Source organism: Rhea americana, unplaced genomic scaffold (assembly GCF_003343005.1).
Source record: "Rhea americana isolate MKP2758 unplaced genomic scaffold, rheAme1 scaffold_77, whole genome shotgun sequence".
Taxonomy (NCBI): Eukaryota; Metazoa; Chordata; class Aves; order Rheiformes; family Rheidae; genus Rhea; species Rhea americana.
The window spans coordinates 2,250,548-2,262,391 of NW_028186945.1; the positions used below are offsets into that span (position 1 = coordinate 2,250,548).

General features: G+C 35.4%; 1 protein-coding gene across 1 annotated transcript in view; it reads right to left on the reverse strand.

Annotated features, from left to right (window-relative positions):
• Nucleotides 1-8,262: 8,262 nt before the first annotated feature.
• The window catches only part of CENPK (centromere protein K), a 22,361-nt gene continuing 18,779 nt past the window's right edge, over nt 8,263-11,844 (reverse strand). Inside the window, exon 10 of the mRNA XM_085322442.1 lies at nt 8,263-9,674. Within this exon, the coding sequence (XP_085178568.1) occupies nt 9,516-9,674 (159 nt within the window). The 3' untranslated portion in view covers nt 8,263-9,515. The remainder of the gene's footprint in view (nt 9,675-11,844) is intronic.

An 11,844-nucleotide genomic window follows, 5' to 3' on the forward strand; every position in this document is an offset into this window, starting at 1 on the left:
TTTCTTTTGTACTAGATTTGTAAATATTACTGCTGCAGTGATCCAGTGGAGCAGTTTCATCCCTGGTGTAACCCCACAGACAGTCCTATCCCTAGTGGAAAAGAGTTGCATCAGGAATTGCCTTGGTTGCATAAGTAACTCTCTCTAGACTTAAGATGAAGGCTTACATCTATTTTCTGATGGTTCTAGAGAGAGTGAGCTGCTTTCTTTAGCGTGTTTCCGGCATGGTGTCGGTGACTTGCTGCTCTAAGGACTGCTCTTACTACGGATCGATCCTATTGGGATTCTGTCTGCCCTCTCCCAGTTTTGTGGTTTAGTTTAGGTGACACTTGGCGCCCTAAAGAAAAGCTGCTTTTCTAGTGATAATTCATAGTTGACATAGAGATGTAATATTCCATAAAGCTGGTATCTGTGTTACATTATACAATGTGAACCCTGCTGCAGCTACATTTTTCTTGATGTAGAACAGTCACTGTTTGACTAATTCAGTCAAGACAGAGTTGTTATTCTCAAGGTCAGCTCCAGTGTTACTGAACTGTAACCCATATGTGAGAGCTTGCTTTCTGAATTAATCATCTCAAAGTTAGCAGTCAGGAGACTTGCAAATGTTTTTTAAATTCAGCTTTGTTGTTCCTGCCCACGTCAGCCCTATTTGTAGGAGGAACGTTACATAAGAACTCGTATGTTGTTAGCTGAATTCTGCAGAGACCCTCACACAGGCAGTTACAGAACTATTTTTATACCTTTGCCAGCTCTTCAGTATTTTATCTTCACAAATCATAGACTACAGGGATGCTGCCAGAATCCTGTCATATATAAGGGACTTTGATCAGGTTACACTATTTTTGTCAAGCTTGCACTCAGTCAGTCAGAGAATACTGCACAGCCTTAGCCCTTGTACGCCAAGAACATCAAAACTAAGCTCCTGTTTACAATCGGGGGTTGCTCTGCAAGGTTACAGCAATCTGGGAAACTCCTTGATCGCATGCTTTTGATAAACAGTAATTGGGTGACACTATTATGTGTACTTGTTCCCTGATTTTTACAGTAACTGCAATTACTAAATCAAGTCAGCATTCATCTGCGTGCTTCTGAGTTATATCTCTAGTGCCTATATTTCAAAAGGCAGCAGGTCTTCCGTGTGTTCAGTGAAAGAAGAGAAACATCACAGGAAATGGAAAAATATTATTGATTTCAGTTGGGTTAAACTCTGTATCTCATTTATGCAAGACAGATTATACCTCTGTTTTCTTTTTTAAAAATTATTATATACAACAGGAAATAATGTTAGTCTAGTAATAAGAATAACTTGTATAGGATTATACATCCGTGTGAATGCAGCCAACATGCCACAACAGAGAGTGCCTCTCTAAAAAGTTTTCAGCTATGATAGCAAAGTCTAGTTCAATTTTTAATTTACAAAACAGTTAGAAGGGCTACTTTGGCCAGGTTATCTAACTGCATATTCAGCTCAGTTGAATAGTTTCACCTTTCTGTGAAGAAACACACACCCGTTTCTATTAAGCAACTTCATACAGGTTTACCTCAGCCTTTGGATTCTTCTCTTAAATGCAACAAAGTCATTACCTAGTTTTGCAGTGTTGCAGTTCAGTATTGCAAAGTACATGTTCCTGGACCTAATCAAAATACAGCTTTCAAGAAAATAGAGACTTCAGGAAACAAGCCCCTCTAATAGTAAAATAGACACAACTCTAAAAACAGGTGATACTAAAATACAAGCATACTGCATAAAAAGCTAGGTGTAACTGCATGAGATTACACACACAAAGTAACATTCTAAGTTAACACTTACTATGCAGAAACATGTTTTAATGCAGTAATTTAGCCCTAAGAGCACAAAAAAGAACAGAAAAATGAACAGTTCTGTTAAATAAAGGCAAAAGATGTACCAAAGCTGAACTATTATATAAAATATCAATTTATTCTAAACACTAAAATTAGTTTTTGGGGTAATTTAGAATTCTGGCAAAGATGTCTCTAGACGAGCCTGACACCAAGGGTAATGACTTACCTCGCCATCAATCAGAATTCCCCAGTGCTCTGTTAAAACTAAGTAAAAGCATTTTATAGTCCTAAGGAAACTTGAGCAACTGATTGTTGGGGAAATGATATATTATAAATAGTAAATGTATTTATCAAGTAAACTGCAACATTAATCTAGTTTAATTTGTATTTTAAAGTATGTCTGCCTGAAACAGCCTCCAGCAACTCATATAAATGCAATCTAAATTACAATTACAATAGAAATACCACCAAAATTACATTTATCTTGGCTAACTATAATCCAAAACCTCGCTTGGAAGCACCTGCAAGCAGTATTTGTTGCCAAATAGAGAAGGCAAGATTATGTTTCATTTGACACAATAAATTTTATAAAGTACAGAATTTTAAACTTTTGCAGAACAAAGAACTTTTTGTAACCATGGCTGATTATAATTATGAGTAGTTCGGCACTGCTGAGGTACCTTGGAATGCTCATTGTTTAACCTGGAAACAATTTGAACTAAAACGTAGTGCTAGTATTGCCTGAGAATACACACGAAAAAAGAGTCTCACTGGCTCAATCACTAAAATTTTGCCTTTGGGAATCAGTAAAAGCATTCTGATCAAAAAGATACTATGCTAAAAGCATTCTGAAGCAAAATAAATAAATAAGAAAATAAAATAAAAATCCAATAACAAAAAGCCTCAAACCCAGAAAAAAACCCTGAAAACACTGGAAAAAAATTACTTTCTCTCAGAAAACACATGAAATGGCTATCCTTCATGAAAGAATGACAGATACGAGATGTACTGGAGGCATAAAGCACAGACAGGTGCAAGGTATCAATGCTTTCCAGGACTAAGTTTTATTTACTGTTAATCAGATCTTTCCTTATTTTATAAATAAATAAATAAATATATCTTCAGATACAATTAAGATAAAGAAAATGCAGTGTTGTTGTATCAAAATGCTACAGAGTGTCCTAGGATTTAAGGTATACTCATTTTTCCAAGGTTTCATGCCTGTTACTAGTCATAACAGTCTTCATTAGCATCACCTGTTCTCTCTCAAAAACCACAAGCAAAAAGCTCATGTGTTTCTTTCAGGAACTCTGTATCCAGAAACATCATGACAGTCTTTTGAAATCACGATTCTTCAAATCATGATTTTTTCTGCAGCAAAATGCAGACAAATACAACAGCTAATTATAAAGCCACCATCAAAAGCTGAAGAACTATCCAAAACAATTTACTTAATATGTTAGGAAAGGACAATAGAAAATGTGTACCAGTCACAATCTTTCGCGTAGCTGAGTTTGCCAAAGCAGGTGTGATCTGTGCTTCCTCATAATCTTGCAACAGTGCCTACAAGAAGGTGCTTGCATTGTTAGACTGATTTCCTTGCAACACGAAGCTTGTTAGAACTGTGCCTAAGGAGGAAAGAATCATGGGCTCTGCACTGCATGCATGCTCCTAAAGAATTGCTGCTGTACAGTACATCATTTTTTTCTCCTTCGCTTAAGTCAGTTTGAATTCCATCAAAGCTGAATGGCAGGCAACACTGCCTCAGGTTGAGATTTTCTCACTGAATCAGTCAGAAACTAAAGCACCATTTCCCCAAATGTGGCTTCTGATTCGTAGGAGATCATTTATCCATGGTTAATGTCCTAGATGGTAACAGGGTTGTGCCTGACATCCTGTTCTTGACAATGTTAAAGGAGCAACCACCAGCTCAATACTGTGAGAATGTGGGTTAGATGAAGAATAAGCCTACTACTTATCTGATGCTGTGCAGAGGAAACTGAGCAGAGCCTCAGAGCTGTGAGGGTTTTCAAGCAGTGTCAATACTCCAGACATATGGGCCTAATCAAATAAYGCAAACCCAGCCAAGTGCAATACTGTCTTACCCAGTAACAACCAACGTCAAAAAAATCTGTCCGTATTACACCCATCACTGTTGTCATGGCACGTATCTTGATCACTATTGGTTGCCATAGAATAAATAAAGATTTGTTGTGGTTTACCAAGAGGCTTGATTGACATTTCTCAGGAATGTACTGTTACGATCAGCCAATTTCTCAGAGCAATGAAAGTCCTAGGACAACACTGTAGACGGGCTCAACTCTGCATCTCAAGTATACTTCCCACAGCTCAGATGGATAGCAGTATGATGTAAACAACTTCTAAATCAAAAACTTCATTCTAAAAAGATGGAAACAAGTATTACCATTCAGAATCTGTGGTAACATATGTAGTGTTCATATGTAGTGTTTTCAATCGAGGATATTAGTTTTTTTTTTCAGAATAAGAAAATTAGAAGAATTTTTGCTTACATTTCTGTATGACTTCTYCTATAACTCCAAAGTAAATCAAAGCAAACACTTTTTGTTTTAATAAGCTCTTTGAAAAGAATTATTGACAACTGGTGTGCAAAAATTGCCATATGAGCATAAAATGAAGTACGATTGCTGTTGCTGACAAGGTTTTGTTTAAGTGTCAGCTGTCATCTCTGACCATGTTCTGTGGAAACAAGGTTTCCAGAACTCAACTCTAGAACAGTTTTAATATGATTCATGCTCATGTCATGAAACTGTACAGACAAGGCAATCAATTATTTTAAGGACATACAGACATTGCCTTCAGCTGGCATCGTAGATGCCTTCAAATAGGAGACTGAACTGTTGGCCACGCATCAAGCAGCCATATCAGAATTCTTGTGAACACGAAAGAGCTGAGAATAGAGGTCTGAATAACCTGGGTACATTGTCTTGCATCACTGTTGCCTGAATTTCTAAGTTCTCATTTTCTCAATYGATTTTATATTATCTATTTTTAAATGCTCTAAGTTCTCCTAAATCCACTTTTAGAAGACCTGTAAGTTATTGGCAGCCTATAAGACAACAAATACATCTGGAGAAAAGGAAGATTTCCAAAAGAGATGGGAAGGAATGAATTTTCTCCTGAGTCATCCTTGACTCCAATGAGAAATTCATCTAGATCCACTAAAAACTATTTAGATGAACATCACCTGTAAGCAGTTGTAAATGCCTCCCCCCCCCAAAAAAAAAAAAAAAAAAAAAAAAAAAAAAAAGTATGACAAAGCTTCAGTTCAGGACTTATGGCACAGTTACAGAAATCCACAGGCGGTCTATGTGCTGCTGTTCATGTGTTGGACCTCACTAGGGATGCTTTCTAGATTTTTTTTTGGTGTGTGATATTACTGTTGTATCTGAAACATAAAGATTGACAAACTGTTTTAAAAGATGTACTTCGTGACCAGGCCAGGGCTTCTTCAGCCAYGCTAGTATTTATTCTTGGTCTCAACAGTGAGGTCTTTTTTACTGTTTTTTCTTATTGCTGCCTTTTGTTGTTGTTCCACAAATGTTTTAATGAATGGGGTTTGTCTGCTTTTCAGCACTGGGCATATGAAATAGAAGACAYGATCTCTTTGTCAGAGTTAATGCTAATGAAATTAGTGTAAAAATCATATGCTCCAAAGTATAACTAATCATAGACATGTTGGTATCAAGTCGCATTGCCTTTTATATTGCTTTCCACTGGAATTATAGGTGACTGACTTTTTTGTAAGGGTAACTATTAAAGTTTCCTAAATTCTGGCTGAAGGACATTGATAAGAGTAGCTTAATTGCTGTGTCTGAATATTCAGGTGTGGGATGAAAGAGCATGCAAGAGATTGCTCTTGCAATTGCTGTAACATTTTTCAGAAGCAAGTCCTCTCTTCAGACAGAAATACACTTGCTGTTTTGTGATTATCAATATGAAATATTTATGGCAGACTAATTCTTGTCACTAACAATAGCTGAAAGGGGGGGAATATCTCGGTCTATGGCTGAGAATTCTGTAACTCATTTGGGGGAGGAAATACCTAAAACTCTGTTTCTGGAAATGCTCTATTTTTAAATGAATATTTTTCACTGGATATTTTAAGTTAATGAAACATTGAACAGGTCCAATACTAATCCAGATTGTAGCTCTTTGCCCTGAGCTATAAAAAGGAGTTTTTCAATGCCATCTTGACCTTTCCCTTGCACTAAAGCACRAGGGGTGTATATAGCTAAAAATGTTCAAAAGGATACAAACTTACATACATAAGATACAAAAGCATGTACAAGCAGAATGTATAGAACCCATATGCAAAATAAAAGATTTTCACAAAGCAGGACAGAATACTTAAATGAGAAATGTAATACTCAATGGTAGATTTAAATCTACTTTACAGGTCTGTCCTTTCTACTGACGTTTCATAGCACCACAACAACTTATCCTAAGCAACAGAAAATAAGAAAACAAATCTGGAGAACACTGAATGTGGAGGAATATGGTACACAGAAAAAAGCTCTAGTAAATGCATCCTAAAGGAGTATCTATTGTGTAGACATCTGTCCTGCAAGCTGCTCAGTATAAYTCATCTATATAAAAGTAAATGCTAATAGAAAATGTCTATTGATAGTGCCCTGGACTGGTCAGTATCACGTCTGGCAAACAAAATGATATTCTACTTCATATGATAGGTAGTTACACTGTGAAACTGTCACAGTGTAAGATAGTCTGGATATTTAAAAAAAAATCAAAAAGTGATTAGAAAGCCTAGTTAAGGACTAGATAGTCATGAAAAGACTGTCTTCCAATATAGGGCTCCCTGCGTGGCTGACAGCTGAAACAGTGAACACTGTTCAAATTCATAAACCTGACAACTTAAATGGAAGCAAGCACATGTTAAAGCTGTTAACTTTGATACTATGGGTAAAAAGCTCATCTCTTTCCTTTGATCACTTGTGGCTTCTTCAATATGAAGTGCTTCTTACTGGAGTATTAATTTCTACACTAACAAATGCATTTGATACAGTTGTATAAAGAAGGWAAACGCAGATTGGTTATTGTTGGCTCTTAACTGAGACCAACTATAAAAATAATTATTGTGAAGTGACAGAGGGATCTAGCTAACTGAACCTAATAATGGAGAATATTTGAACTATCCACAACCACACTATTCACTAAAAGGTCACAGTCAAATCTCGTAGCTCTGGAAGTTCACTAACTTTCCTTTAAGTTAGCTTTGTGGAGTTAAAAATTGGCATTAAGTAAAACAAACCCTTATTTCACGGAACATACTGTACAGTCCAATATCAGAATTTACAGAAGAGTTAATTCCAGTTAAACAACTGTCAATTTGACACGGAAGAAGAGAGAAGGAAAAAAAAAAAAAAGACAACTTATCCTACTTGGTCTTTAGATCTACTCCTCAGCTTTCCTGATGGTTGATCCTACTGATGGAAGATCTTATTTTGGGTTTTCTCTCATAAGGAAGATCTGTTTTGCTTTACTGCCTTGAAATTCTTCACTTAATTTGCCAGGATTCTTCTGGGAGCTTGCATTTTCAACAATGAGAGGAAATAGGTTATGAAGAGCTTTTCTTTTGCAGTAGAAGGACTTAACTGAGCATAAGGAAACAACTCAATATGGAAGTACTGGGTTCTGAGCATGCCCTAAGCATGAGCAGAAAGGCTTTCTGGAATACAGTAAGGCAGTGTGTAACCATATGAAGGTCTTCAAGGAGTCTGTCACAGCTGTGTAGGGAAACATAAAAATCAGGTCAGGTGCAGAGCTGTACTTCACAAAGTATACCTTTAAGGTCTAGCAAATAGCAGGATARGGGTTTCTGCAACTGCATGTTGTCCATTTTGTGTAATAGTCACTCATGAGTCTAATTTCTTTAATCTGTTTTTGGAAGATTTATATTTAACCCTTACAGAGAATCCTACTGCAGTGATTTCCACAATTTAAATTAAAGCCTTATATGAAGCAGCGCTTTCTTTTAAACCAATTCTGACAGTTTACTCGGATGAGAYAGATTTTGTGTTACGAAAAATAACAAATGTTTCCTATTCATCTCCTTTAAAGCACTCTGTTATAGATTGTTTATATAGTCTCTTTTTATATGCATACACACACACGAGTGCTTGTAAAAAATTGTTTTTAACATTTTCTCTTCTCCTACTTACCAGCCCCACCACAGAAGCAGACATTCAAGTTCAGTGAAGTACTTCAGCTTTATATTATAAGTAATAAGATAAAAGGGYAGTAGAATACAAAGTATTTAAGAGATGAAGAAAAAAAAATCCAAAGAGGCAATGCTAGAAAGCTAAGCTAAAAAATCTCTTAGCTATTTGAATAATTAAGTAACAAAACTGGCAGATAAATGTGTAACTGCATTCATGCAAAAAATACAAGACAATGAATTTTTTGCTTAACATTTAGTAAGGCTAAAAAAGGTAATTATGCTAGAACTTGCACTGAATTGTTCCCCTGTCATCCCCTAAGAGTCCTCGTATCATCAGTTGAGCCTTCACATGAAGAACTGTGTTAAGCCCTGTCCAGGTAGACTTTTATAGCACCAAACAGCTTAATTTTGTTTCAGTTATTGCACATTTAGTTTATCTGTATTGCCCTTTATTTTTCTCTGAACTAAAAAATCAGTAACATTTATACCCCTACCTGACAACTGAATAAACTGAATATTGGTTAAACTGAAATCTGGTTAATCAAAGGCATGTTTTATTTCCCAAGGTTATACTYGCTGCAGATCCACAGAAGTGGAACTTCCAGCTTCAGTCCCAGGGTTAATTGGAGACTACTTGTGTACAATTAGGCAAGTTGTTGTCTGTGTACCTATGGAATACGATAACAACATCCATATAAAAGCATACTAGGATGACAATAGAATGCCATTCAGATGGTAACTATCAGCTGCTCTAWCTTACAAACTGTAGAAATCTACAGAACATAAAGACATTTCATGAGCCTTGATAAATCAGTTCAGAAATGTGAAGGCAGATGGCTTCATGCAACATAACACAACACAAAAAGGGTCTGTTTAGGAAACATATGGTTGTAAATCTGCACGCTGAACATCTTCAGCCCTTCGCACAGAAAGATGTGTCAGCTCTTCTAAATGTTTATCTTGAAACAAACTCACGTTTGCAGTCTCTGGAAAATAACATCCTCTTGAAGATGCTACTTCACTGGCAGTTCTAAATGTCTCCAAGACCTCATTTGGGGGAGTTTTGACTTTGAGTGTGACAAAATATTAAATGAAATTGAGAACGCAATCTAAGAAATGAATATAAAAGAAAAAAATCACATGTAAAATACAATCTTTAAAGTCAAAAGGACTGTTACACTTCTTTACTTTGTCTATTATCTCAATTTGCATCTTATTTAAAGTAGCTGAAAAAAAGCAAAATGCAAATTTTGGCATCACTTGCAATAAAACTGAAAAATAATTATAGCTATGAGCAATTGAAGTTGAAAATTGTCTTTTTGATATTTCACACTCTTGCCAAATGCATGTTTTATTAAAACAAACAAACACACACACTATCCAACAGGAAGAGGTTGCTGATATGAAAAAAGTTTACAATGAAACAGAAGGACATCTTCCTAGCAAGTAAGAGTACTGGTGTTTTGTTTTCAGGTAAACGAAGTTTTCTCTACTGGTGAAAGGCTTCTAAGCGTATCCTGTTTGGATCTTCTGGATGTCTCAGTGCAATTCCATATCGCAGCAGCAGCTCAATATAAGGTGGCCAAAACGAGTCACTGATTGTTAAATASGGTTCATACGGTGTACTCATTAATTTGTTTATAAGAATCTGGAAGACCAAAAGCATGAAATTTAGAATGTGAACAGAACAGCTCTATTTGATCTCCTTTAAACTTGTAGACAGGATTGTAATAAGCATGGTTTAGATGGCCTAACTAAGAAATACAAGACTACAGGAGAAATGCAAGATCTGTTCAAGGTAGAAGTAAAATTAAGAACTTTCAATTAACTTCTCTATTTATTTTCTGAAGTAAAAATCAAAATTAGAATTCTTTTATTCAGACTAAGTTCTTCAACATCTATCAAAAGTTCTAAATGGATTTTAATAGCATAACAGGGTAAATATCTAAATAATCTGGACATGAAAASAGTAAATTCTAACAATATTTAGTGTCTGTTAATATAGGGTCACAAGCATTAAAAAAGAGGGAAAGCTAACTAGCTAAATATTTGGAAATCACTTACCTSAAACCCATAATGACTTTCTGCCAACAAATAATCTCAATATTTCAGATTTTATCAGAGAAAAATGCCCATCTCATGTTTTTAACTATTTTCCTCATCAATAAGATAATAACCCTGTGTTGTCTTAGACTGGAAAGAATTATTTTTTCCGCATTGTCTTACTATAGCTAGTGCTAAAAATGTATCCCTATGAGAATTTGAACATCATTGTCGTATTTTACAAGGTCACATTTTTTTTGCTTGCCTCCTAAGTGGTAAGCATGTATCACTTCCTGTTCTCGCATGACTACCACCCTACACCAGTTCCTCTCCTCTTACTACCTCCTTGCCTCTCCTTCCTTTCTGAAGTAAATACAGTTAATGGAATTAAAAGCAAACAGCAGTCTTGTTTTTCTGTTCTTAGAGACCATATCTATGCCCTCATAATATTGTTCAAAAGAAATACTGCAGACATCTACACATGATGAAATATTACCCATCCGTGATGCTCTCTCTACTCCTCTTGGACACTAAATCTTTCTACTCAGAGCTTCTAAATGTTCTAGCTCTCCAAATTTTAGCATGTACAAAATACTCTGCCTACCTTCTTATTGCTAAGGAAAAACACATCAAAATGCTTATAACCAAATTTACTGCTTTTTCATCCATTTCTATGCTCAGAAAAGGCTGCCCTTCTGCTGCATTTCAGAGCATTCCAAAGAATTGTTCCAGTTTATTTCTTTGATATTCATTTGCCCTAGTTCTTAATATTTACTCCAATATCTTACTTTAGATCACTTGTTGCTCAGATGTTTTTCAACATCTGTATTCCAAAATAGCCTTTACAACTAGCACCTATTTAAATACATTTCTATTATATACATTGTTCCAAATCTTAAACTATTTCTCTAAATTCTCAGTCTGATAGGAAAAATCTTCAAACTATTAAAAGGAAAAGAATTACTGCATTTGTAAAAAAATACAGCTCATTACTGGAATAAAAGCATAATAAAAATTCTGAGGTTTGCGTGAAAAAAATTTATTCATTGTTGTAGTATCTTACACAAATTTAACGAAGGAGCTATCAGTATCYCTAAATAATATAAATGTATACATCCAGGTGGTCAAAGTGTATTTATTAAAATGTACACCTTTATTAAGGAGGCATGGTTAGGAAGGAACACACCCACTGGTTGTAATTTTGGCTATGAATTCAATAACAGCAAACCCTAAATTTGTATTTGTAATATAAAGATGAGATTGCATTTGTCTCTTTAAGAAACTATTATCTATATCTAAGAACACAGTTTTGAAATTTAACAGGCACTTGAAACTCGAACCAAGTTGTTCAACCAAAAAAAAAAAGAAAAAAGAAAAACAACATAAAACAAAGATAAGGGACATTCATAGTTTAGGCCAAGCTAGTTAAAAATAAGTCTGAATTTCTGGGACTAGTTTGTTCTTCCAAATGGAAATCAGCATTTTGGAGGAGATCAATATTATCAGAAAAATATGAAGGGTACTTCTAATGTATTGAGAGCTTTAAAATTTTATTTCCATAGGGAACATGGCTATTTTAAATTCTGATTTGTTTTCCAGCTCTGCCTAATTTGGCATTAATAGGCATGCTGAGATACTTGAGGCATGTAAAATGAATTTGATGATGTAAGTACAGATTCACTGTCTGGACTTTAAACTAAAGCACAACAATGTCATTGTGACCGGATCTTAGCATCTTAACACCAGAATGTTGTTATTCATCAAGTTTCCTTCAG